The 26035-nt window shown below is 41.6% G+C and overlaps 1 protein-coding gene across 4 annotated transcripts in view; it reads right to left on the bottom strand.

Moving 5' to 3' along the window:
• Positions 1–350: 350 nt before the first annotated feature.
• LOC103475898 (roundabout homolog 1-like) overlaps positions 351–26035 on the bottom strand; it is a 98009-nt gene continuing 72324 nt past the window's right edge. For all 4 annotated transcript variants that reach the window (XM_081615618.1, XM_081615619.1, XM_081615621.1 and 1 more), the window contains 26 exons: positions 25175–25332; positions 22698–22818; positions 20382–20520; positions 20170–20297; positions 17390–17514; positions 17100–17271; positions 14285–14490; positions 14112–14193; positions 13851–14019; positions 13603–13769; positions 12167–12288; positions 11141–11375; positions 9873–9994; positions 9570–9741; positions 9150–9347; positions 8507–8533; positions 7684–7723; positions 7352–7506; positions 6835–7191; positions 6651–6767; positions 6429–6564; positions 5065–5606; positions 4020–4160; positions 3705–3929; positions 2791–2942; positions 351–2710 (listed from right to left, as the gene is read on the bottom strand). In XM_081615618.1, the coding sequence (XP_081471744.1) occupies positions 2696–2710; positions 2791–2942; positions 3705–3929; positions 4020–4160; positions 5065–5606; positions 6429–6564; positions 6651–6767; positions 6835–7191; positions 7352–7506; positions 7684–7723; positions 8507–8533; positions 9150–9347; positions 9570–9741; positions 9873–9994; positions 11141–11375; positions 12167–12288; positions 13603–13769; positions 13851–14019; positions 14112–14193; positions 14285–14490; positions 17100–17271; positions 17390–17514; positions 20170–20297; positions 20382–20520; positions 22698–22818; positions 25175–25332 (4223 nt within the window). In that variant the 3' untranslated portion in view covers positions 351–2695. The remainder of the gene's footprint in view (positions 2711–2790; positions 2943–3704; positions 3930–4019; positions 4161–5064; positions 5607–6428; positions 6565–6650; positions 6768–6834; positions 7192–7351; positions 7507–7683; positions 7724–8506; positions 8534–9149; positions 9348–9569; positions 9742–9872; positions 9995–11140; positions 11376–12166; positions 12289–13602; positions 13770–13850; positions 14020–14111; positions 14194–14284; positions 14491–17099; positions 17272–17389; positions 17515–20169; positions 20298–20381; positions 20521–22697; positions 22819–25174; positions 25333–26035) is intronic.

Genomic DNA, 26035 nt, shown 5'->3' with positions numbered 1-26035 from the left:
TGCTGAACAGCCAGGTCTGTGTTGATAAACACAAAAACTCTCTGCTCAAGGTGCAAGTTGCTAAGTAAAATGCAACCGAACATTAGTGTTGGTGTAAGCATATATTTTATCCCATATGACCGACCGTATGTGAATTGGAGGAAATACACTGGAGGACATTTTCTAATAATATTCTAGCTGCATTATCAAACCACTCTGGGACAGAATTAGTCCAAACTGATTCAAGATTGATTAAATGAACTGATTGATTGAAAACCTACATATTAATGGTACATTTATAGCAACAATGAGTGCATGTAAACTTCTGACCTCAGCTGTAGCTTGTGATAAAGGTTCAAGTTACTAGTGCATACATAAACATCATAATTTATTTAAAGTTTATTCAAAGTTACATACTGCAAGTGTTTAATAAATTACAGAGTAGGGCTGGACATTTTTTATTAGCTTCAGCTGTTTTCCTTTTCTTTTTAAAAAACAAGTTTACCACAATTTAAATCATTTTTCCAAGATGCTGATTTGAATAAAGTGAAAAATAGTGGGTCAAGGCATCGTACCTTATGTTTGAGTGTCATAATTATTTTTGGCAGGATTACCTCAGTTGAGTGTCATTAAGAATTTTAAAGGGACAGTTCAAAAATCTAACATCTGAGATGTGACCACCAAACCATTAAAGGTTTTGGCGCTAATAATCGACAGGCTAGGCCAAAGGTGCTACTTATCTAAAAGACACTTCAAGAGGAAAGTTTTAAAAATGAAACTAGTGCCTCATTATCTTCCTGTACTGACATATGGCTGAGCTGCTAAATACCTTTGAGTTGGTAAGAGAAAACAGTTTAAATCATTATAAAGGCAAAATAGCACTCACACTGAACAAAATTAAACTGAAAGACCAGTTAAAAACCAACAAAACTATAAAGGAATTTATTGACCAAACAAAGAGAAGAGCTGGTAGTGATTTGTGCGTCTTAGTGAATTATTGGGTTGTTCCTCACTTGTTAAAGTAGTTTTCAATACTTGAGTTGAGAGGCAGCATGTGCTAAGCAGGGTGGGAGATGTTTTCATTAGGAAAGAGCTGATCGTGCTTCATCACTGAACAGCTGCCAAAAAGCCCATGATCCTAATTTGAAACAATGCTTGATGAGCCACCATAGGCTTCAAAAGTAAAACCCTTCACTCTGTCATTTATCACACCATCTTAATTCAGAGTTCCTGTTGAGCAGGAAGCTTTTCCACACAGCTCAGCGAGTTGCAGCTCTGCTTGGCTACACGTTTCAATGTGAAAGCTTAAACTAAATAAGCTCAAAAACTATTAAGTGATGTTACTAGACTGTAATTTAACTGCTGCCACATTGTCGTTCCCACTTTATGTCGAGCAAAAAAATCTGAATTAGGTATTGAAATATTCCAAGCTTTGAGCGTTTCAAAACACAAACGTCCAGCTAAGCTGGCAACCTGTCCCCACTGTAAAACATGGTAGATGGAGCGTCATGCTGTGGGGATGCGTTACTTCATTGGAGACAAGAGAACACTCCCACAGAATTTGAATGAGCTACATTCAAGTTCACGCAACAAAAAAGGTTGAAAGATGTGAAAATAGTTCCGAGGGCTGCGAATACTTCTGGAAGGCGGTGTGGGTGCATTTACGACTTAGTCAGAACAACATATTTGTTTAATATTAACGATATTGAGCAAATACAATGTTTTGCCAACATTCACAGTTTAATTATGAGCAGATGTGAGCGTGAATATGCTTGTAAGGCATTTCTGCATTATAATTTGTGATTTATTGTCCAGCCCTACTCCTGTATTTGTTGCCAAAAGCTAAGGGGATACAGAATTTAATGAACTCAGCACTGAAATCAAGAAATGGAACCAGTCCATGACTATTCTTTTTTTTTTTTATATTGCCAAATAAAGGGCAAAGCACAGACTTGCTTAGAAAAAAAAAAAAAAAAAAGTCCTTCGCTTCAAATCCGCATGCAATTCTCCCAGTACACACAACAAAGATAGCTCAAATTTGAATGAAAGCAGTCGAAAGACACACAACTCAATGCACATCACAATTGTTAAATCTTTTTCTCAGCCTGACGCAAAGTGATAAAAATGATTAACGGGACTCCGACAGCTGATTTCCTCCTGGTTAAAGTTCATTCAACACTGAATTCAAATAAAATTAAGTGATTGTGCTTTCATAACCAAAGTAGAACAAAAAAATAATAATAATAATAATACAGAGACAAAAATGTACATCACTTAAAAAAAACAAAACAAAAACATTAACACTGTTATATAAAAATCTGAAGCACTTCTGTGGCAGTAAACAATTTACAAGATGGCTGGTAATGACCGCAGTTTAGTTACAGAGAAAGAACAAGACGACGGACGAACAAATATCACACAAACCGCGTCGAGCGACAACACTCCGCTCATCTCCGCCATCCGCTGTGCATTCGTTATATTTTCAAAGGAGCCAGCAGTTCAAGGACCTGAATGCTGGTCATTAAGAAAAAAACAAACAAACAAACAAAACAAAAAAAACAAGTCCACCATTTAATATGAGAGCAATTTTTTTTTAACACCAAATGTGAAATTCAAAGTAGAAAAGGATGTTGTGCAGTATTTTCAGAGTTTATGTCCACATTTTAAAAGCCGTAAGTCCAGCTGTAGTATATTCCTCTTCAGCTCCCGATGCTTCTTACCTCTTTAGGAACTAGGAGGATAAAAACAGACACGTGTATTTCAGTTTGAGTGGATGTTCAGTAGGTGGAAAACAGCCTTGTTCATATTTACCTCTTCCACCTGTTCTGTGAGGATGACCTGCTCTCCCTGTTTGGACCTTGAGCCTCCACATGACTGAAAGTTTGATGGATTGCAGCCCGACTCCCTCTGAGGCTGGCCTGACGGGAAAGATGGACGACTGTACAAAAGCACGTCCACAAATTCTGAAGAAGGGGCATAAAAACAAACAAGCAGGTGGGAAATTAAAACAATCGAATGTCTGCATATGACTCATCGACTTTGAGATGCTTCACAGGGCTTTTTTTCTTTCCTCTCTTCCATAAAGGCCAGATATATGGAATAAACGACAATCACACAAAGGTGAACTCCGTTTACTTATTAGGGGACCTCTTAAGGCAGTTGGTTACAATCGATTGTATCTTGGGGTATCAAAGTAAAGGGGGCAGACTGCAATTTTCATGCTACACTTTTTAAATTTTTACTTGTAAAATGTAAAAAGGGGAAATATAAACCCTTTTTTTCCCTCTCTCCACCTCACAGTTTTGCACTTTTTTGTGTTTTTCTACCACATTCTGAATAATTATTGAACAACACACTGAAAAATGTGAACAACTTTGACAGAATATATATGTCAAGGTTTCCTCAGAAAGTGTGGTTGGCTGCGAGGGCAGACATTCGCCCAGTGGCCTGTCGTGTTTTTGAGTTAAAAAATGTTTAAAGTTGACAAAAAACTTGAAAATATCACTAATCATGTGTTACTGAAAGATTGGAAGATTTAACACCTGAACCTGAACTGTAAAGTCTTAAAAAATGCAAACATTTTAAAAAGACTTTAAAAAAAAGCAATGCTTAGCCTGGTGGCCCACCAGGCTTATAATACACTGGGGGAAACCCTATGTTGCGTGAATACGTTTAGAGGGAACAGTATTAAAAACATTTCAGTAACGGTGTAACTTCTTCTGTACCTGAATGCTGTCGGTTGTTGTTGTTGTTTCCTTTAGGCCCATGTGGAACCTTGTTCATTTCTTGACTCTCTCTCTGCTCGGTCGCTCCGTCTCTGGCCCTGTGAGTCCCTGCGCTGCCCCGTCTGGCCCGGCCCTGCCCGGAGCCCATCCGAGGCAGAGTTGCCCCCCTCGCTTTATGGTCGTCGTGGGACATCTGGTTCGTGAAATTTAGAGGCATGCAAGAGTCTGGGGAAAAAGCAGAACAAAACGAGCGACCCTGTTAGCGCTACTGGAGATGTACGCAGCAGCAAATTTCATGGTTTCTCGTGGCTTTACCGTCGCTGAAGATATCTTTGGATTGGTAGTCCTGTTGTCCAGATTGGTTTGGTTTATGGCGTCTGGGCCTTTTGTGTGTTATCGCAGGACTCATGTTGCTGTCCGTCGACATGGGGCTGCTTGCTCGCTGGTGCCGCCAACCTGAAGTCGTGACAAACTCTGGTTACACACAAGATTAAACTGCACACAGTAATTTTGGACATTTTCTTAAAAGGCCGGGGTTATGTGCTTTCCAGCCACATTGCCCCAGGGCAGCCGTGGCTCCAATCCACTGACGCCATCATCAGCGTGTGAATGGGCCCTTTCAGATCTCAATTTAATTTAAAGGTGTTAGAAATAAAATCTATTATTATTATTATAGACAAAATTTGCAACTCAATCCCTTTGAATTGGGCCTCTGTTTCTTTAAGAACGTCCTGCTCTTCCCAACACTCTGCCTTCAGGAAGTCATCACAACATTGCCCCTCTATTAATGTTTCAACAATGTTTTTACCAGTGTTTAATTGAGAAGTAGCTCGTATAATGAGCTCAGCAGACATGCAGTTCCACCGGGTGTTTGCTAATTGCTGCTGGCTAGTCTGAAGGAGCTGAGTGTGGGTGTTGTCGAATGTCAAAGCTTGGAAACAGCAGCTGTGAGGAGGAGCTCCATCCTCGGTCCCCCTCACATGTTTTGCACAGGTGAATGGTTGCCACGGGAGACTGAAGGATCTCTCAAACATGCAGAAAGAATCAAAGCAACGCTCCAGGTAGGTTTCTGATCATTATGTAACATAACTAACCCCTTTAAGTAGATAGATAGATATTTTATTTTCATTTTTGAAGTAGAATTGAAGATCTATTGCTCAAAACTGAAGATTTGAAAAAAATGACTGGTTTTGGTATTGACTGCTTTTGTCTCCAGACGTCTGCGATCCTACTTTGACATTTATGTTGCCTACTGTCCTAGACTTGGACAGACATAAATTCATATTATAAACTAACAAGTGAAGGAAAAAAACAAACAAAACAGGGGGTGTATTAAGGACAAATCACACACATGTCTCACCTGGCACCTCAGGGTACCTGCACACGCGCAGGCCTACAATATCCCTGGAAGAGGCCACAGCCTGGTTGAAATCGCCGTCTGTGAAGAAAGAGCCCTCTGAGGTGCTGACGACGCTGGACCTGCCTGACGAGATGTTATCCTCAGACGCTGAGCCCCAGCTGTTGACCATAGACCCTGTGACCGATCTGTCCAGATCCCCGGTGCTGGAGGCCGGCGTCTGCTCCAGACCTTGCAGGAGCAGCTTGTGCGGAGAGACGTGGTGCGGCTGCTGCTTGTGCTTCAGGTGGTGCTGGGATTGGCTGTAGAGATCTTCCGCCAGCACGGCCTCAGTCTCCTCGTCGGCCTCCTCCTCGTTCTCCTCCGGTCCGTCTGTGTCCAGTATAGAGCAGTATGTGTGGGTGAGGTGTTCGGCTCCATCCTGCAGGCCGTTGCTAAGGTCTCCCTGCGGTGGAGTGGCGGGTACGCCGCTGCAGGACGCTTCAGTAGTTGATGAGGCTACTCCTCTGACCGGGGGAGTGGGGCAGCTCTCCTCTGGATCAAAGCTGGTAAGAATAATTACAGAAAAGACAAGATGGTCTTAAACCAGTGAGGTGTAGTGACAGTCGGAAACAGTCAAAAAACTTGCATTCACTATCGCTACAGTAAAACACGGTGATTATTGAATTTGGAAATAAACTAGGCTTTTTTTTAATATAACCTGATGTATTGCACATTTCTAGAAATAGCTCCAAATATACTAAGTATTTCTCATACCAGGCAGCTAAAGCAGACTTGACAGTTGCCACAGCAACATAGAAAGCAGGCTGCAATCACTGGCGGTAACCTCCAACTGAGCAAGGATGCCTCCTAAAATTTCAACCCCATTTTATTATATCGTTGCCTTAGCCTAAAACTTTTGGGGCATCAAAATGACCCATAACATGTGAGGCGGAAGAAAACAGATTTCATACAAAAGAACTTTGAGTGTTGCATTCACTATCGCTACAGTAACACACGGTGGTTGCAGCATCATGCAGTGGGAGTAGCCAGGTGAAGAGAAGATGGTACATTGGAAAATAATGAAACGAAAACCCGTTAGAGACAGCTAGCGATACAACAGAATGCTGTGGATCAAAGCCTATTAATGTGTCAGAATGGCATAATCAAAGTCCAGACTTAAACCCAAGTGAGCTGGAGATGTTTAGTGAAGAATGAGTAAAACGTCAGTTTCTAGATGTACGAAACTGGAAAGGACAGACAAAAGATTTACAGCTGTTGCTGCGGCAACAGGTCGTTATATTTATTGTTGAACATGACTTGTATAAGTTACTATGAAGCTGCTGCATCAAAGAGTGATGCGCTGCGTCTTTTACTTTGTTCCGTACCTCCTCTCCATGGGTAGACTGTACTCGTCGCAGTCCCAGGCGTTCGGATGAGGATCGGACACGGCGTCCCCCCAGTTCACCGCGTTGTGTTTGGGAATCTTCTGGGCCCGCATTCCTTTCCTTGGATTTTGGCTCCCTGAGAAAGGGACACGCTGGAAATAAACGCAGGCCGGTTCTCTCGTCGATATTGACGCGGCGCGTTAGGACGGGCGATGCCCTCACCTGAGGTGCTGCTGCTGCCTCTGTCGGAGCTCTGGTGGGAGCCTCCTGTGCTGTGGTCGCGGGTCTGGTTGTACGGCATGGTCTTGGGGTGGATCATGCCCTCGCTTCCCTGCAGATCTGGAAGCATCTTTTGTGTAAATTTTGAAATCTATACAAAGAAAAGAACATTTGGTTTGCTACGTACCGTTACAGCTCTGTTCGGCTGTGCTGTGTTGCATCAGCGCTGCCATCTCCTTGGGTATCGGCGGCAGGTTGGGCGGCTGCTTCCAGCAGGGTATGTCCGGGGGCTCGGCTGCACAGCTGGCGGCGGCCTTGTTTTTAATGTTGGCCTGAATGAGCTGCGTGGTGGCATACGGTATGGGCTCGTACGTGCCCGACGAGTCTCCTCCCGGGCTCGTGTAGCAAAAGTTGGAGTTGTTGAACGTCTTAATCTCAGTGAGCTTGCTGGAGAGATTCACGTCGCTGTATATGGGGGTCTCAGAACCAAGCTGTCCCCCCTGCTTGTTTTCTGGGTGGTTTCCATAGCTGGCAATGCAGTCAGCTGAGGAGGAGAAACAAAGCAGCACATGAACAAAGCAATAGAGGCTATAAATCTTCAAGCATTGCTGCAAGGTGTTGGTGTTTTATTAGTAATAGAGGCTGTATTTCAGAAGCGTCTGTGAGCTATGAGGTGTTTTTTCTTTTTTCTTTTTTGCTCTAACCTGGTCGGCTGTATGTTGTCATGTTGCTGTCACTGGTGCCGTTGCCATTATTGCAGCAGTTGATGCTGCAGTCCTTATGATTGGCACATGCGTTTGGCCAGTTGTCTGGCAGCCACAGCTGGTTCAGAGGCTCGCCCATGCTGAGAGGGACAGGCCTGCAACAAGGAGGATCACAGCGCTGTCAATCTAAAACCCAATGATATTGTTTGTACAGAAGAACGGAGCGAGCGGCTGAGACGACTTTAAGCGTGGGAAGACATCTCCCCCTACTGGTCCTGCAGGGTAACTGGCATTTCCTCGTGTAACAACAATGGGACAAAAATATCAGTCACCTGCCAGCTCCGCACACAGTGTCTCCTCTTTGATATGCCACTGAGAAGACAAAAGCAAAGAAAAAAAAAAAAAAAAACACACGTTCAACCTTGATAAAAATAAAAGAGAAAGTGCCAACAGTGAAGACAGCCATGAAAGGCAGGTAAAGACAAGTGGGAAAAAAATGTGAAGTCAAGTCTGCACACTTCAATACACGCTTTCTTTTCTTTAATAGATTTGTGTTTAGCTTATTTTCATTGCATTTACTCATTTCGGTACAGTAATTTAGTCAGGATAACCAGTATTATTGTGCTGATAGACCAGGTTATGACTAGACAATCTACTGTTATTCCTTGCGTAAAATGAGTTCCTTATAATTCTGATTTCCTCTATTCATTTTATTTAGAGAAAACAGACATAAACCAGAAATCAGTTTTCATCAGTTTCAATTTTAAAGCTTTAACTCAGAATTTCTAAAAGATCCTATTGGCTGCATGAGCCGTTTTCTTTTTGTTTGTTTTTTTTAAATCATCTGGTTCAGACTGGTTATTTGGGGATCAGAAATTAAAATTCGGATCACTTTTTGGTCAGTAAAAGCACTACATATGGCACTACCAGATGACAATAATACTTGTAGATGTTATCAGTTTACCCAGAAAGTACAAAAAAGAAAACATTTTTATTTCCTATTCCTAAACAGAAATCAGATTAGGCTAAAACTGGCATCAACGGGTTGCCACCCGAAATCGGTATTGGAAGTTCATCGTAAAATCCCAAATCAGTGCATCTTTAGAATGAACAGGATTTAAAAAAATATTATTTATCAGGCTATAAAGTACATACCTGTAGGTGTAAACGTAAAAGATGGGACTGTGGAGAAAAATAAGCAAGGAAATAAAATTAGTAAAACCATAAAATAATAATAATAAAAAACCTACTCTTTTATTAAAGATATAGACTGCTGAGTGCTCTGGACACATCATTTGACGTGCGCCTTTTAAATATAAGCTATGAGCCTCATATGCAAATGCTGCTTGTTTTTTCTATTTGAGTTTCCAGGTGAAGGTTAATGAAGGGGGCAGCCTGACAGACAGCTGAAACACTGTGGCAGATTTAAGCTTGGCAGCTTGACAAGCTCTTTACCTCTAAACACTGTGGTGCACTGACAAAATGGCGCTCCACAAATATGCGATTAAAGGCCACCGAATGTCCACACAGCCTAGAATGCAAATATGTCAAAGGATGATTAGACCAGAGACCATTTCCCCCCTTTGATCTTTACTTGCTTATCACCAGGAAGATTTCCCTTAATATAATTGCAATGATGACTTGTGTGTTGTGTGGTGGCAAAACGTCAGTGTTTGATGGGCACCCTAATTATATTATTATTCAATACAGGCTCTCCAAATGGTAATGTAATTTAATATCCTGAGTCTCTGCAAATTATTTCATAAGCTAAAACGGTGAAGGGGACACGGGAACACACCCTTCCGGATGCCGGTGTATGTGCTGCTGAGGCCACTCCTCTTCTTGCGATGACGGTACAGCCACACGCTGAAAATCATGAGGATGAGCCAGCAGGTGGCGCCAATGCCTGCGATAAAAGCCGGCTGCTTCACCACCTCTGAGATCTGGGACAAGGTGCCTCTTTTGTCACTGATGTCCATCATCTGGCCGGCAGAATCTGACCGATAAAAAGCAGGAGAACAGGCTTGAACGTGAGAACATGAAAAGCTGTGTACATCAAAAATAAAAATAAAAATGTGAAAGCTATCCAGAAGTTATTGACAACCAAGTGGATTTTATATATATAAATAAAAAAAATAAAAAAACGAACGAGAGGAACAGAAACGTCAAACTAAACGCCACCCAGCAGTCTGCTGTCCCGTTCAGAGGGAACAATTACCTAATTGAAAGAACGCCACATTGCTCTTGACTCCCGGCCCGGCACCGTTGCTCGCTGCAACTTCTACGCTGTAGCGAATTCCTGGAGCCAGACTGGGAATGAGCACAGAGAAGGTTGACCCATCCACCGACTGATTCACGTGGTAGCGGCTCTCGTTACCCAGGCACCAGATCTGTGGAAAACGCAGTGACAAGATGACAATGTTTGCCACAGGGACGCACTCAACAACACAGTGAGACAAAATAATAATAATAATTAAAAAAAAAAGAACCAGAACAGAATTGAGCTGTGGTATTTTTAGACCTTGTATTCCTGAATGATTCCGTCCTCTCCCCCCTCTGGAGGTGGCTTCCAGGAAACAAGGATAGCAGTCCCATTGGCATCGCTCTTCGTGACTGTAACACCCTGGGGAGCTCTTCTTGGGGCTAAAACAGGAATACACACACTTGGCAACAGGCACATGAAGGAAGACTTACCTGATATGGTTTTGCGCTGAATAAAGCAATGCATCGTTTCTCTGTTGCCACAGGATTTGTTTTTAATAACACAAATACTTACTGAGCCTTGCAGTAGTGTTCATACACATTGAACTTAATCACGATCATCGTACAAATAATCTAAATGTGTACACAACTTCTGATAAATAAACTTTAAGGTAACCGTAATCACAACCAAAACCTACTAAGTAAATATAACCCACCAATATGTGATTTAATTGTGAACAAATGGCAAAACTGAGACTAATTAACAAACTGGACATCAAGCAGTAGAGAAGTATAAAGAAGAGTTAGTAGCACAGAGTTAGATGATACCTTGTGCTGCTATCTTAGCAGCACAGGCTAATGTTAAATCCATCTTCTGAAAAATGGAAAGAGTGTGGCACTACTGTAAACCTACCGAAACACAACCAGTCACCTCAACTTAAAGGATTTATCAAAGAAACGGCCAGAAGGCCAATGGCAGGTCTGGAAGAAGGTAAGAACATATGTTCCCTTTGACACTTTTCCTTTCTCTCAATATCAGGTCTTTACGGAAAAGTGACAAGAAGAGAGCCGTTGTTGAAATAATATCAGACAAAATCCAGTCTGCAGTTTCTCATAAGACCTGTAGAAGGGACAATAGGCTGGAGACACACGGGCAGAGGTACTATGGAATAGTTTGCATCAAAACAAGGTTGGAAAACTTCTGTCTACAGACGCTCTCCATCCACTTCCACTGGGTATTGAAAGAACCATGGGCAAAAATTGTCAGCCTTTAGACATCCAAGGTTGTTAGCAACACACAATAAATGGAAGAGGGATGTAATTACAGCAAAATGTACTTCTACAAAGTACTTTTAACGCACTTTTGAGATTTTCGTTTTCCTTCTGCTTCGCCATTTTATGTAACCCTGTGTTCGTCTGTCTCATAAAATCTGAAGAACGTTGAAGTTTTGTAGCTGCAATGTGTGAGAAAATTCAGGACGTATGAGTACTTTGCAAGGCTCTGTAGCTCCAGCTGGACTTTCTCACCTATATTTAAAGAAACTGTTCTAAAAAAAAAAAAAAAGAAGAAGAAGAAAAAAAAATTACCTTCTTCCAATGTCCTGACAACCTTCACCTCACTGTCAGCTCCTTGGAACTCATCAAAGAAAGGTCGCACTTTGAACTCGTAGATGCATCCCTTCTTTAGCTGACTGATCACCACCCCGTCCTCCGGCAGGGCACGCAATTCCAGAACAGCCCACTGCGATTCCGGCTGCCCATGCTCCGCGGATACCCTGTAAAGCACCTTGTAGCCCTGGATGTAAGGGGACTGCTGTTCCACCTAGGAACCATTCAATTCAAGTAGTTATTTACCCCCAAGAGGCAATTTCAAGGCACATGAACAGACTCAAGAGTGATAGCTCAAACAATAAAATTCACACATCCTTATAAACATATAAATTAATAAGTGCATCGTATAATAAGTGCAACATCTGCGATCACACGACCCTTTAAATGCAAAACCAGTGCAAGTCTTGGTCTGCGTTAAACATCCCGTAGGAAGGATGTATTAAAGCTTACTAACCCTCCTTCTCCTATTAACTTGCACAGATGAAATGTGAATTCTCTGTGCAAAACCACAATCTGAGGTCATTAATAGTTTCCACTCAGCATGGTTTGAGAAAAACAAGCAAAAACACAACTAAGCACTTTCCGTTTAAACCGCATGATTTTTGGCAAAGGGCGCCTGAAGGAATTTCTGAGCAGACACCCACACAGAAAACTGCTGCTGGCATAGTTGTATCTGTATGAAGCTAAACTCAATGGGTAACAAAGACCAATTCATTTGTTGCTGCACTAAACCATCTCTCTACCATCTTAGCAGCACATAATGTATAACAGAGTATATTTTCTTTCAACACAGTGGACAACGCTGCTGACACTAACTACAACTTAGTCTCATATCTGATGAATGTGCGGTCGCTAATCTATCAGCAACTCTTATTTTCCGAGGCTGGCAATTAACCTAAAAACAAAAGACGTGTGTTCGTGCTTGACTTTTTGTCTCATTCGTCTTAATTCTGGGAGCTGTGAGGGCAGCTATCTGCAGTACGGCCAACATGATGAACTCACCATCCAGTGCACCCGGACAGCTGAAGACGACAGGACTGTCGGTGTGTGTAGGTGGATCACAACATCTCCCAGTTCTCTCTGGATGTGACGGTGGTCCACCCCCTGCATGGTGGAGGAGCTGTCTGTGTGTGGAGCAAAGGAAAAATGTTAAACACTGAACATTTTCTCATGTTGTCCAGCGGAAGTGTGGGATTTTATGGGAAAGACCAATACATAAATATAAAAATATATAAAAAATTGGAAAGAAAATTTTAGATGGGTTTTCAGAACTTTTCACAAATAAAAATCTGAAAAGCAGAATGTTTTTCAGGGTTATATCGCTGCTATCTTTGCAGGGAAGTTCAAGATCAGTCAGGCTCGATGGAAATCGTTTGTATGCAGCACTTTTCCTACGGTGGCCCTGAAGTGCAAACCACGTCCACAAAATCATTAAAAACAAGTACAAATTTAAAAACACAACATATTCAAAATCACACCAACATCTAAAAGCACTACTTAATTATCTTTTTGAAACAAAATTAACAGAATTTAATAGACGTGAGTTAATGCTGTTACACACTTGTGTACAGTAGGTGGCGGTATGCGCCTTGAGTTTGTTTGCGATCCACCATAATAGAAAAGAAGAAGAAGTAGCAGCAACCGCTAACCAATGGTATTTTGAGTTGGGACATGCTAAGAAGCTAGGCTTTGTTCTTTTACACAGTTTGGGGGATACATAGCGCTGTGAATGTCTGCCTGTCTATCTAAACAAAGACGGAGCAAACAACAAAGTCATTTCCGGCTCCAAAATGAAAAGTGGTGTCGTGTTAGCTTTCCCACTGAGACTTACCGCTTTCGATTTGTTAATTTGTTGCCGTTGCGTTTTCTTAATTTTAATTAAACTTGGTTACTGTTGTGTTGTCCTATTTTGTAGCTGTGTTCTTTTAATTTGTAATTGTGCTTAATTACTGTTGTGCTTTCAGATTTGCGGTTGTGTTTAGTGATTTGTTCGTGTGGTTCAAGTCATGCCACAGAGGTCTGGACTTCGACTAGAGAGGCGGAGTACAACCTGGACCGGTCGCCAGTATATAAGAGGGCTTTAAACCATTGCAAATTTTACAAGTTAAATATGCAGTTGGTTGCACCAGATTTTATTTAGGGGTATCAGAACAAAGGGGTTTGAATTCAGAACACCATTTTTATATTTTTATTTGTAAAAAGCTTTGAAAATGATGTATGATTTTACTGTCACTTCACAACTTTGCGCTACTCTGTGTTGGTCTGATGTCAAAAAAATCAAACACATCAAACTTTGCGGTTATAAAAATAAAAAGTTTAAAGAAATTTTATACTTTTGCGGGGCCCGCTAATATCAAGTGAGTATCTGAAATGAAATGTTTCTGTGAAGTTTAAGGCGTTTGCTAGAATTGAAGTGAAAATTAAGGCCTTACACTTACCTTGAGTTCTGACTGAGTCAGAGATTGGACTGGGATCACTAAGGCCATAAATATTACTGGCTCTGACCATGAAGAGATAAACAGCTCCAGGTTTCAGATTAGTCAGAACATGGGACTCAGTCTTCACATGCTCTGCTAAGGTCACCCATCTGTTTCCTAACGTATAGCTGTGGAAAGACGAGGAGAAATCAAATCAGATACACAACAAAAAATGGCGTGAATTCAAAAAGAGCACAAATATATCTAACCTGAATGCTTCTATTAAGTAGGATGTGGGCACTACGCCAGGATTAGGGCTGGATTTCCATGACAGCGTGACAGACATCCGGCTAACATTAGAAACTTCAGGTTTAGACGGAGCACCAGGAATCAGGTGGGAGTCTTTGGGATGACCAGACTGGACAACAACGCCAAACTCTGCCACAGAGAGCGCAACAAATTTACTAAAATGTGACCTTTACAGTAATCCTCAGGAGGAAGAATAAAATCCCTGCGTATGAATAAAACACCTTCCACTTGCAGATATGCGGTCCAGGAAGCCTCTCCACTCGGACTAGAAGCAACACATGTGAAGAACCCTGAATCGCCCAGCTGACGAGAAAAAGATTCGGGTGCGCAGGTTAACCGGTTGACGTGGCGACAAGCCTGGTCTTCGCAATTGCTGTTGTACTTTAGGCCTTACCTTTGCATAGTGGATCTTCAGTGACCCCGTTTCTGTTAGGGACATCCGAGAATCCACCGGAGAGACCACTGTGCCGTCCTTCTTCCAGTGGACAGTGGGAGGCGGAGCGCCAACAGTTTGGCAACCCAGTACGACCGTGCTGTCAACGGGAACCGTCTGATTGACGGGACCCTGCCGGATGACGGGAGGGGGGTGCTCTGATCCAGCTGTGAGAAAACAAAAAAATGGAAAAGGTGGAAAAAAAAATGACTCGATGAGAATATTTCTCACATTGTACATTAAACACAGCATCTGACTAGAACTATGTATCTTATTCTCTTTAGAAAAATAAATGGAGAAGGACATAAGTAGACCTCATGAAAACAAATAACTGCTAAGTTGTTTATTTCAACTTTGGTTTTGAGACAGCAATACATTCATTTGTAACCAAACAATGGATCAGAAATTTGCATATTTGAATTTGTTGGGTTAGAGAGACAAGAAGAGCTTCACCAAACCTCTTCAACAGGATAACAAAAGTATGGAAAATGATGCTGAATATTTAAATGCCAATGCTACATGAAGTACTTTAGTTCAAGGGAACGAGTCTGTTCACCGAAAAGAACACAATTCGCACTAACGGTGTTCAACAATCACTCTTTGACCACATAGGGAAAGAGAAAAGGGATAACACAGAGACTGCTAACTGCTAGTCTTTAACAAGACTTTGATTTGTTTAAATAGAAAAATAAGTACAGAAGGTCATGGTTAAGATATTAAACATCAACATTTTTATCGTCTGCTCTTTTTCTCCTACATTCTCGTCTCCCTCTGTTCACTTTTAAAACAAAAGACCTAAAGAGGTAAAAAAAAAAAACAAAAAAAAACTAAAGTGCAGGTCATTAGAAATTGAGCTGATGCTCAAAAAAAGGTCAAAGTTATAAACAGAAAGCTATAAAAGTAAGAAAGATGAGACGAGGGAAAATAAAATGCAGTGGAGAGGAGGCAGAAAGAGATAAGATGTGAAAGATATTGGGAGGAAAATTGGTAAAGCAGGAGAACAATAGGCTTAGGTGGATGTGCAGGGTTTCGAGGAGAAAGAAATCAACTTTTCCCCTCCAGCGGAGGGCAACTAATCATTCATTGGGTAGAAGGTACTGCTGGAGCCGGATCCAATCATGACAGCAAAGCCCAACTAATAACAGTTCCACTTAGATAACAGAGCTCCCTCTCTCACACACATTAAAAAAAAAAAAAACCTGTGGGTGGGGGTGAAGGTTTAAGACAGCTAAATAAATAAAAAAATAAAAAACACTCCTGTTCCTCCTCCTGCCCCAACCACCCCCCCCACCAAAAAAAAGAAAAAGGTGATGGAAAGATGCTTTGAAAAGCGCCCGGGGTAATGTGAGCCCGTTATTACCATACAAATGCACCTCTCCAGTTGGAGATGAAAGGAATGTGTTCGGATGGAGGGAATTTAGGCGAGAGAAGTACAAGTCAGGGAGCAGAACTACGACAAAAAAAAAAAAAAAAAGTCGGCCATCATCCCCCTTTGTAAGAACGCCGCACACCTGCCGCGCGTAAAAAACGTCTGTGACTGCAAGCCCTGCACTTAATAACTCCTCAAGTAGATCCATTTACTGTCTGTTGAAACCTGAAGCAATTATCTCCCATAAATATAATGCACGTACATTTCACCAAGTTACATGTAGGGGTGCTCACACAGGTGTGTAATTAGGGGTGTGAGCCTCCAAGCACAGATAAATTGGTTTTTCGAAAGCAATTAACACAGATATTTCATCGTGTTGGATTTGGATTAGAGTCCCCCTCCGAGCTCTTTTTACATACCACCTATAAATGGCATCATATGTCAAAATCACCAGCCTTCATTCACAAACGTCTAATGTGGAACAAAGACAAACAAAGTCAGTAAATGTTCAAAGGGATCTTACATCAGTTTGGAGGAAAGTACTCTGACCCTCACTTCTAGGGTTTCACCTACCAGGACTTCATGTAAATAATTTGGTCTCGAGCTTCTTGAGTTGAATTCAAACTTGAAGTGTAGAATAATACACAAAGGATTCTACAATCCAGCTGTTTATTAAACGTTGTTTGCTCTTGCTTAAATGCGGATCCGTTTTAACTGGGTGGTGATCTGGATTTCGTCTGGGCCGTTGCGTTACCTTAAGTTTTTTTGGAGTTTTTTTTTTTCTCCAACCATTCTTGTAGATTTGCTGCCATGTTCAGTTTCCACCAAAACAAGCTGTGCATAGGACATCTGATTCAGCTTTATTTGACCAATGGGCATTGTTCCAGAAGTCTTGGAATCATGTTTTGCTTTTTAAATAATAAGAGTTTTGTACACTTGATGTAAAGCCAGGCATGTTTATCTACGTATAGCACCAGGAGTAGGGCAATCCAAACTGCTTTACTGACCATTGAAAGAAAGACTAAATAAATAAATAAATAAATAAATAAATAAATAAATAAGAAAACAATGCATCACACTGATAAGTTCTAGTCCAGGAAACACTGAGTAAGCAGATCTCTGAAGACCTGAGGGGTCTGCATGCTTTGTAGTTGACAAGTAATGCAGAAATCTATATTCGCCGTAGTGCTTTGAGGTAAAATTTAAATAGTGCTAGAACAAGGCGATATAAGCTCTGATAAGTAAAACCCAAAGTTTAAAACACACACCTTCTTTTCCAAAACCGTGTCAATCGATTTTTTGCCAACGTTATTAGGGAGAAAAAAAAAAGAAAAAAGGAGCTGCGAATCAAGAATCAGCAGACCGAAGCGCAAGTCGTCTCATTTGGCCTCTTTCTCCGTTACTCACCATCTGTAACTTCTAGCAGAGCTTTAGTAATGACACTGCCAGCTATGTTGAGAGCCTGGCAGATGTAGAAGCCCGCGTCAGAGCGCTGAACGTCCGTAATGGTTAAGCTGCCCATTTGGGAGACAGACAGACGGCTGAAGGGCTGTGGCGGCTGGTAGGAGAACAGAAGACTCTGGAGAAGAGAGGCAAATCACAGTTAGAAGCCCCCCCCCTCGTTATCTTTATTTACACCGAGCAGTGATTTAGTGGGATGGCAGAACAAGAGGGGTGGGGGGTTAGGTCAGTCTCACCTCGCTGCCCTCCCTCTGCCAGAAAATGGCCGGCTGCGGGTTGCCCGTGGCTTCGCACTGGAAGGTGACCGTCCTGCCCACCGACACCACCTGGTTCCTGGGGCGAACGGCGAAGGCGGGGGGCACTGCGGAAGAGGGGAAGCTCTAATTAATTGGCGGCCTAACACATTTTTTGATCATTCGGTGTTTTTAGAGCATCCCTGCGTGCATATAAAATGCTCTTTTTTAAATTTTTTTACCCACACATATTATGCATTACATACTGTAATAGTGGATGGAATAACACTGACACAGGTTCATGATTTCCTGTTGCTGTCTGATGGTGGATGAGGGATGGAAGACAACTTACCCGTGTCGACTAGAAGAGAAGGAAGAAACAAAAGAACAGTGGAATGAGTGATGCAGAACTTGACCATACAGCAACATCTTCTCACTGGATGACAACAAAATAACCCCTCTACCCCAAGCTTATTGTTTTCCTTGAGTTATTATGAGCATCTTCTCATTCTTTTCACACCTGCCTTTTACTGTCATCCTTTGCATCTCTCACTTTTTCTCAACTACATCATGGTTTAAACTATTTCTGATGAATGTTCCACCATGTAGTCTCTTGTAAGAGTATGCACCCTGCAGGGTCTGTGGTCGTGACGTGACAAAATGTGAGCATATTCAATGTCTCTGTATCCAATGTATTCTAAGTTTTGTATGATAGACAAACTTAAGGTAGTATGAAGTGTGAAGGAAAATGTTTGATAAAATTTTAGGTCTGGTCAGTGAGATTTGATGGAAAGCTTCACATTGTAGACATCATCATGTGTAGAGAAAATTACACATGATGTAATTTTCTCTACACACTTTTCAGTCTTTGAATTGTAAAAAAAAAAAAAAAAAAAAGGACAACTTAAAAATAAAAGAGAGCACATTAACGATTGTGGTTGTACTGTGAGAAAATGTGAAAACGTTCAAGGGGTACAAAATCATTTTTGCAAAGCGCAGTATATGATTTTCTTTTCTTCCCTCCCTCAAGGCTCGGCCCCTGCTATTTGCCAAGCCACAGTTGAAAATAGGAAATTGTTGTTAATCTGTCTTGCTTGTTTAAATAAAGGCTAAATAATTGTTTCATTCTCAATTCATTCAATCTGCTTTGAAGCTGAATGTGTATGACTGTGTACATATGTGGAAGGCCAGTCTGAATGCTCTTTAATTAGGGTGGAGTTGAACATGACCATACTGCCTTAGAAAGTCGCACTGTTTTTTTTAAAATACATTACTGCCTTATATACACGTACATAAGCTTACATATAAATTGCAGGATGTTTCTTTTGTGATCTCATTAATTATTTTCCTTTAAAGATAAGACAAGAGCAGGTAGTACGCCCTTCATAAAAAGAAAAACATTGCACTAACCAGCTAACCTGTTCAATTACTTATTAACACAGCAAATCTGCCTGTCACACGGTAGCAAGCAAGTGCCTTTAGGCGTCCAGAATGGTGAATGTGACTTGCTGAAGTTCAAAGAGAGCAACCGAATGGGAAGAAAGGGGATTTAAGTCACTTTGAACGTGGCACGGTTGCTATTGCCAGACAGGGTGCTCAGAGTAAACTGCTGATCTACTGCAACTTTCACATGCAACTGTCACCGAAAATACAACAAGTTACAAAGGTATGTCGTTTAGACAAAAAAATACGTTGTCGTCGTCAAAGGTCGGTGGAGAACGCGCAGATGATGCAGAGGCAACTCAAACAAACGCTCAATACAAACCGAGGTGAGCAGAAAACACTGTTAAAACACACACAACACTGTTAACCTCAACGCAGATGGTTTACAGCAGCAGAAGACCACACGAAGGTCGGTGAGCTCTTATATTTAAACAAAATCTAAAAAAATGATTGAAGGTATAGGATTAGTAAACGTAGAGGCTAATTTAGATTAATACTAATGATGACATGAAGATCAAAATTAATCACCGTTTCAGGAAAGAGACACAACAGCGTTTGTAACTTCTCTAAAGGAACCTTCCTAATTTAAAAACTCCAACTCCCAGGATTATCTCTTATTACTTAGTAGTTATACTGCACATTTATGAAAGTAACTTCTGCTGTGGCTATAACTTAACCTAAAGTTTTATTTTCCATTTCATTATGAGACATCCATATATTTAGATGCCTTGCTGTTCACTTTAATTATTAAGACTCTACTGATCTGTCACTTGGCTGCACTTCTTTCCTTCACCACAAAGAAAATCAGCCCTGGTACCCCTTGAAGCCTGTTTTTTTTTTTTTTTTTTTTTCCCCTTTTCCAAGGATTGCAGAGAAAGGGAAGAAAATTTAATTGGAACCATGCCACTTCCCAGCAAGCCACCACTGCTACCTTATCTTTAATTAAGTCCTACCGGCCTCGGTATATTTCACCCACAGCGACACAGCAACGTGTTTAATTGAACGGGTCTACGAGCTGTCTTACTTCTCATTTTACATATCTAAAGGTGCCACTGAGGCAGAGCAGCTCGGACCAAATGAATCAGTTTTCTCCTGGCCAGGTTAACGTTTCCTCAGACTCCCCCCGTAAACAAATTGCTGCAATTTGCATCGCCTTGTTAATGAGACGCAGAGAACGTTGCAGATTTTGTAGGACACTAAAAAGAAGCAAATAAAACCTCTGTGCCGTACTAAGAACAAGAGAGGGTGAGCTGTTTGAGAGTCGCTCCGATTTTGAACAAAAAGAAAACCTTCTTCTTCAAGAGAAGGTGTTGGATATCTTATCTGACATTTGTACTGACCGTGTACCGTGAGGGTGGCAGATGCTTCAGATTTCCCGACCATATTCTCTGCCATACACGTGTAGGAGCCCTCATCTGGAGAGGCAACTTGGCGAACAATCAGAGTGTGGTCCTCCAGGATTTCAAATCTGCGGGCACAAAGACTCGAGAGATAAGACAAGAAGCTGAAAAGCACCACGTGTGCGTCATGGTTTAAAGGTGGAGTACGTTACCTGCCCTTAGGTAGGTCAGAGTCATCTTTCCTCCAGCGGACGGTGGGGACGGGGTCTCCTTGAACAACACAGTGGAACTCCACGCTCTCGTCCGCCAGCAGCACCACGTTGCTGGGGCGCTTCACGAAGGTTGGCCGCTCTGAAGGGCAGAACAACAGGAAGAAGACACAGATATATCACCGCGATCATCAATCTCTCGCCACGGTGTTTGTGGTGCCTGTGGAGAAGAGGCTGATCGGAAAAGAGGACAAAAGTGTGTGTGTCATTTTCAGAAAAATATATTTTGACCAAGAAAAAAAGAAAGCAACAAATTATGCACATTTAGAATGGAAGACATGAGGAAAAAAAGGGAACGTACATAGTAGTTTTACTGGGGGGTTTTTTTCTTTTCATGTCTACGTGTTACAACAAGTAGCAAATCAGTGAGTCACATGGAAGTTACTCTAGATATCTAGATGTGGTAAATGTGTTAGATTGGGGATTTGGTGTCAAATGGGCTAATCTGATTATTTTAGAAACGGCTGATCTATTAGGATCACTCGCAACCTTTTAAAGAAAACTATCAGAAAAAGAGAAAACATGCAGTTATGCATGTGGGTGACAGTGGAAACAGCACATAACCAAAGAGGGAGGCTATTCTAAACTATGCTAACAGGGTGAAATGTGCTAAATGTGCCATCCATGCCAACCCCATTTATGGCTAATAATACAAGTTAGAAAACATTATTCAAACTATGAATCTTTTCACTTGAGGAGCTCCTTGGTGGTACGTTTTTTTTATCACTCTCTCATACACGTAGTGCAAAATTAATGGTAGTTACTGGCTTGTTAAATGACATTTTTAAGAAGTAAATTTCCATTGAATTGAGTAACTTTTACTTTCCCCCAAAAAGCTTTAGAATCAGGAGCAGCAACTTGTTTTTTTTTTAACTACAGTTATGTTATAAAAACCTTTAATTCTGCTCATCTCTAGTCTCATAGTTGAGATTTAACAGCTCTGTAAGGGACAGTGATATGAATGTATGTATGAAGATATCATTCTGGTCTTTATCAAGGAGTGAACAATCAGAAATATAAGTATAACTGTGCACACAAATGCAGCAGCTTAGAGAGCAAATGCTCCAGCAGCAGCTACTGAAAGGAGCAGATCAGATCCCAACCTGTAAAGGAACACCTGTCGATTGAATCTACAGATTTATTGCAGGAAAGAAAAAAAAGCTTGGTTTTGAGAAGATGAACTGAAAAGAGAAAATTATGCTCACAGGGAAACATGGTGAGAATATTCAAGCCCGGGTGCTACTCAGAGGTGAAGATCTCGCCAAAAAAAAAAAATACTCTACCTCGATCAAGCAGAGCTGGTCCTTCATTATTTAAAGACATGGTGCAACCCGTTGGTTTGGATCAATGCAGAAAAAGATCCATAGAGAGGAAAGATTATGAGCTAAAAATGCAGCACAAGCTTAGAAGCAGTACCATAAAAACCAGGAACAATCAGGATTGCTGACTGTCAGACATTTGTCTACAAATAACTCTCGGAATTTTTGTTTGCATGTTTGAGCTGACTTTTGATTTAAAAAGAAAATCTAATCATTATTTATTCATTACTTGAGGAGTCTATAAATCCTACATGCAGTTTCGCAAGCAACCTCGTCCTTATCTGGCACAAAAGAAAATAAGAAAAGTAACCAAACTGCCTTATCTGAACAAAAAAAAAAAAAAAAACCCTTCATGCAAATACCAGCCTATGTTTTTGTCTTTTCAGCTGCTACATTTGTGCATTCAGCAGGCGCATGCTTCCCTACGTCTGTTCTGCGGGATTACCTTTCCACCCATGAGGGACTCGGCAGCACTACAGCCACCAACGCTGCTACATCTACAAACTCACACCAAGGTCATCTAACCATTTGGCGCTGATAAGAGCTCTTCTGAGATGGAAAGTGTTAGTAAAATATGGGGTTGAGAGACTGAGAGTGGAGGGTGTGTTTAGGCATTAGAGCATGTAGAGAGTGTCAGAAGCATGGCTCCGTGGGGAGCTCTTACGCTGAAAGGTTCGCAACGTCGGATGGGATGCAGCGGGAGCAGACGTTCGCCACTTGTTTTGTGGGAAAACCTCTCCAACGCTGCCAGACTGAGATGGCGGCGTAATCAGCATAATTAACCGGTTATTACTATACCCCAGTGACAACAGTTTTATATAAAGTGGCCTGGCAAACCAAAGCAAGTGAGCTGTGAGGGGAGTTAGACTAAGTGAAGCAGTTTAAAAAAAAAACACACACACACACGCTATAGTGGAATAACAAAAGGAGTAAATACTACCTAGCACAGTGAGTACCGCAATCTCACTCTCCCTCTCCCCCACCATGTTAGTGGCCACGCAGATGTACTTCCCCGCGTCGCTCTTCCTGGTGTTGGTGATCATAAGCTTGCCGCTCCGGATCTGGAAGGGAGAAGCAGAGAACGACTTGTTTGCACAGTTGTATTTGCATGTCACGGGAGTGTGCGCGGCGGATGCGGCGTGTGTTTGCCGTGCGTGTAATAATCGGTCTGCAAATTAAATTTGTGGCTAAGATCCGGCGGCGGCTTCGATTCTCATTGTGACGCCATGTTTGCTTTCATGTAAGACGGCACCTGCGTGCGCACTCATCTTTGGCTAACTTCCTTTCTGAAAGAAAGAGGGAAAAAAAAAAAAACTTTTCTTTTTTAATGCACTTGATAGCATGACAGCGTAAAGAAAATTTACACTGTCTTTCAAGCTTCACAGAAGGTCACCGCTTATAAAATTACATAATTCATGCCCAGCACCGCACAAGAACCCTGGGAACAAAGAAGGGGGCCTCTTTGTAGAGATGTTCCTTAGATGTTCTGTCAGCCTGCTTTGCCTTTCCAAACTTTTTACCCTTTCTTTGTGCATATCCACACACACATACATGCGCACACGCACACACACACGCGCACACCATCCCTTTTCTTACCCACAAGAGTCTAAAGATATGTGCTCTCTGCCATGCTGTTTTCAGCTATTTTCAATACACTCCCACAGATGTCTTTATGTTGTTTAGAAAAAAAAAGAAAAGGGCTGCTGCACTGATAGTCAGCAGCTAGCTGGTGTTAGAGGTGATATGGCAGCAGCATTGAGCAGATACCGTAGATGGGAGAACACGCTGATCTTAAGACCTCGAAACAAAAGGCCAGATCTACTTTTTCCATCCAGTCCTCTGAAACCTTCTCTGAGGAATCGGCTTCAATTATAAAACCTTCAGCCAGGCTGTTATGCTTTTAAGACCACTTCTTTTCCCCCCACCTACACTCTGGTTTGGAATCAAACTATTCATGTTTGCCTGCTAGAAACGTGCAAGGCGCGAAGCAAAGCTTTGGCATTTGTTAGCAAGGAGTCACGGGGGGGCCAAGGCCGCCTGCAGGGGCCGCATCCAAAAAGCAGGCGCTATATGCTACAACGGCACCTGTCTTGGTGGGCGCTTTAAACCCGCCACACAGCAGAGAGAATGCACCATTAAATTGCTGCTGGAAGGATGAAAAAAGCAGCCTCTCAGTTATTAGTCAGTCTCCTTCAGGCTAGCCCGACATTGCAGCACTACTGACTAGTCTTTTTTTTTTAATGTCAATCTCTAGTAAACCAAAGGAGCTCAGGGTTAATGACTTTTTTTTTTGATTCAGCAGCCATTCTTCCTCCTGTTTGATTATCCTAAAATATGCTTTTATGAAGAACTGTGTGTCAAATATCTCTAGAAAGATGAAAATCAAACTTTCTAAATCAAACTGGCAGCTCAGGACTTCTCAAGAAGCAAAAAGTAGCGTAGCTCAAAACAATGTTTGTCTCACTAAAGTTGCTCAGTCTCACTGCCTCTGTTCTACCACGATTGCTGTGGTAGCAGCTGCATTAACAATTCAAGCAAGTCAAGGGATTTCTCTCAAGTCTTATTATCGTTTTAATCGCGAATAAACTTTGGGAAGCTGATCTGCTTAAATGTATTGTTTGCACAAATCAAATAAAGATCTGTTCAAACACCATTAGCTAAAAACTTACATGTGTCAAAACTCTAAATATTACTGAGCGTGTTAACTCTGTCTTCAAATTCCCATTATTAACTAAAAGCTCACGGTAACCCTGGAAGCGGCCACGAGTTTCTCGTGCACTTCTTTGGTTTCCGCGCAGCCGCCAATGTCTTTGAGCGAGCGCCACTGAAAAAGACCAATTTCCAAACAGAAAAAAGCTGATTAGGGAGGACAGAGACGGGCGCGTGGAGAGTACAAAGCAAAAGGCAGCCTTTGTATTTCCCTCTGTGAAGCCTCCCCCTCCCCGCAAGCTCTGATCTGGTCCTCTTCTTAAATCAGAGGTAGCTGCTCTGTCCATCACCGTCCCCCAGAGAGCCTCTACCTGTCACTCTGCACCAACATGAGCTTTGAGTCTCTTCCTGCCGTCCGTATAAACAAATCTGAGGCGAGCGCGTGCATGAACAGTGTCAGACAAATCCAGAAATGGATTTTATTTTGCTCTCCGTGTTCTGCTCTTGAGTTAAATCGTCGCATTTTGCTACTACGTTAAATTTCTCCTAAGTATATGTCAAATAAAGTTAACTTTCTTTCTTTAAAGGGCTAATGTAACATAGTTGCATAATGTGTAATTATGTTCATTTTCCTCTTTTTGGTTGCGTGTTGAAAAAATTAATTTTGATGAGAGGTAAAAAAAAAAAAAAAAAGGGCTGCTTTGTAGCAAACTTTTGACCATTTTGAGAGATTTGGGCCATGTTTATGGACAGAGGAGTGTGGATTACTGTGATGCGTTCGTCTCTGTCATCCAAGTTGGCGCCGTCTCTCCTCCAGGAGATTGTGGGCTCTGGGTGTCCACGGGGGGGTTGGCACTCCAGCACCGCAGGCTCTCCAACGGCAACCATGACGTCAACGGGGTTCTGCCTGAAGTCGTCTCGCAAAACTGAAAAAAAAAAAACACAGATATATTCAATTCTAAACAGAAAGGAGGTTTTTACAGACATAGTTTAATGTTTTTTTTTTGTCAAACCTCAGGTTAATAGTTTTTTTTTATTTTTTTATATCGACATTACAGCCGTGTACCGTTTTCCTTGGTTGTAGGATAAAAAATGGAAAGTATACAACCATTTAGCAACAATGTTCTGAGGACTTTACACGCTGAACAGCTTCATATGTCACAGTTTGCTTGAAGAAAAAAAAAACGTAAGCGTAACTTGATAATTGATTGCTAGCTTAATCTGCACATATTTACAAATTACCCGTTTAAAAATGTTAATTTAAATGTTTCCATTCATCTTATGCCTGGAATCCTAAATAAACCTGGTTCTCATTGTATCTCAGCGTATTCTTTGGCTGATTTGCATCTCTTTTTTTATACATGTGCTTGACCTGCTGATGCCAGTTATCCATACTATGATATAATACATCAAATATGTGCAGCAAGAGTTCCCATTCGTGCCTCAAAGCGTTTATGTTTCTAGCGCTTGTGTGATTTACTCAAAAAGAGTTCTGTGCATCTTCATTGCCACCAAAAACAGTGAGTGTCCTTAGTTGTGATGCATTTAATGAAGCAAAAAGAATATCAATTTTGTTAGTATCTGACACATTGCTATATCCAATCAGCTGTTTAGGGAATAACTGATCAA

This window comes from Poecilia reticulata, chromosome 14 (genome assembly GCF_904066995.2).
Source record: "Poecilia reticulata chromosome 14, P_reticulata-male-v2, whole genome shotgun sequence".
Lineage (NCBI taxonomy): Eukaryota > Metazoa > Chordata > Actinopteri > Cyprinodontiformes > Poeciliidae > Poecilia > Poecilia reticulata.
This window is presented reverse-complemented; position numbering and strand designations above follow the sequence as displayed.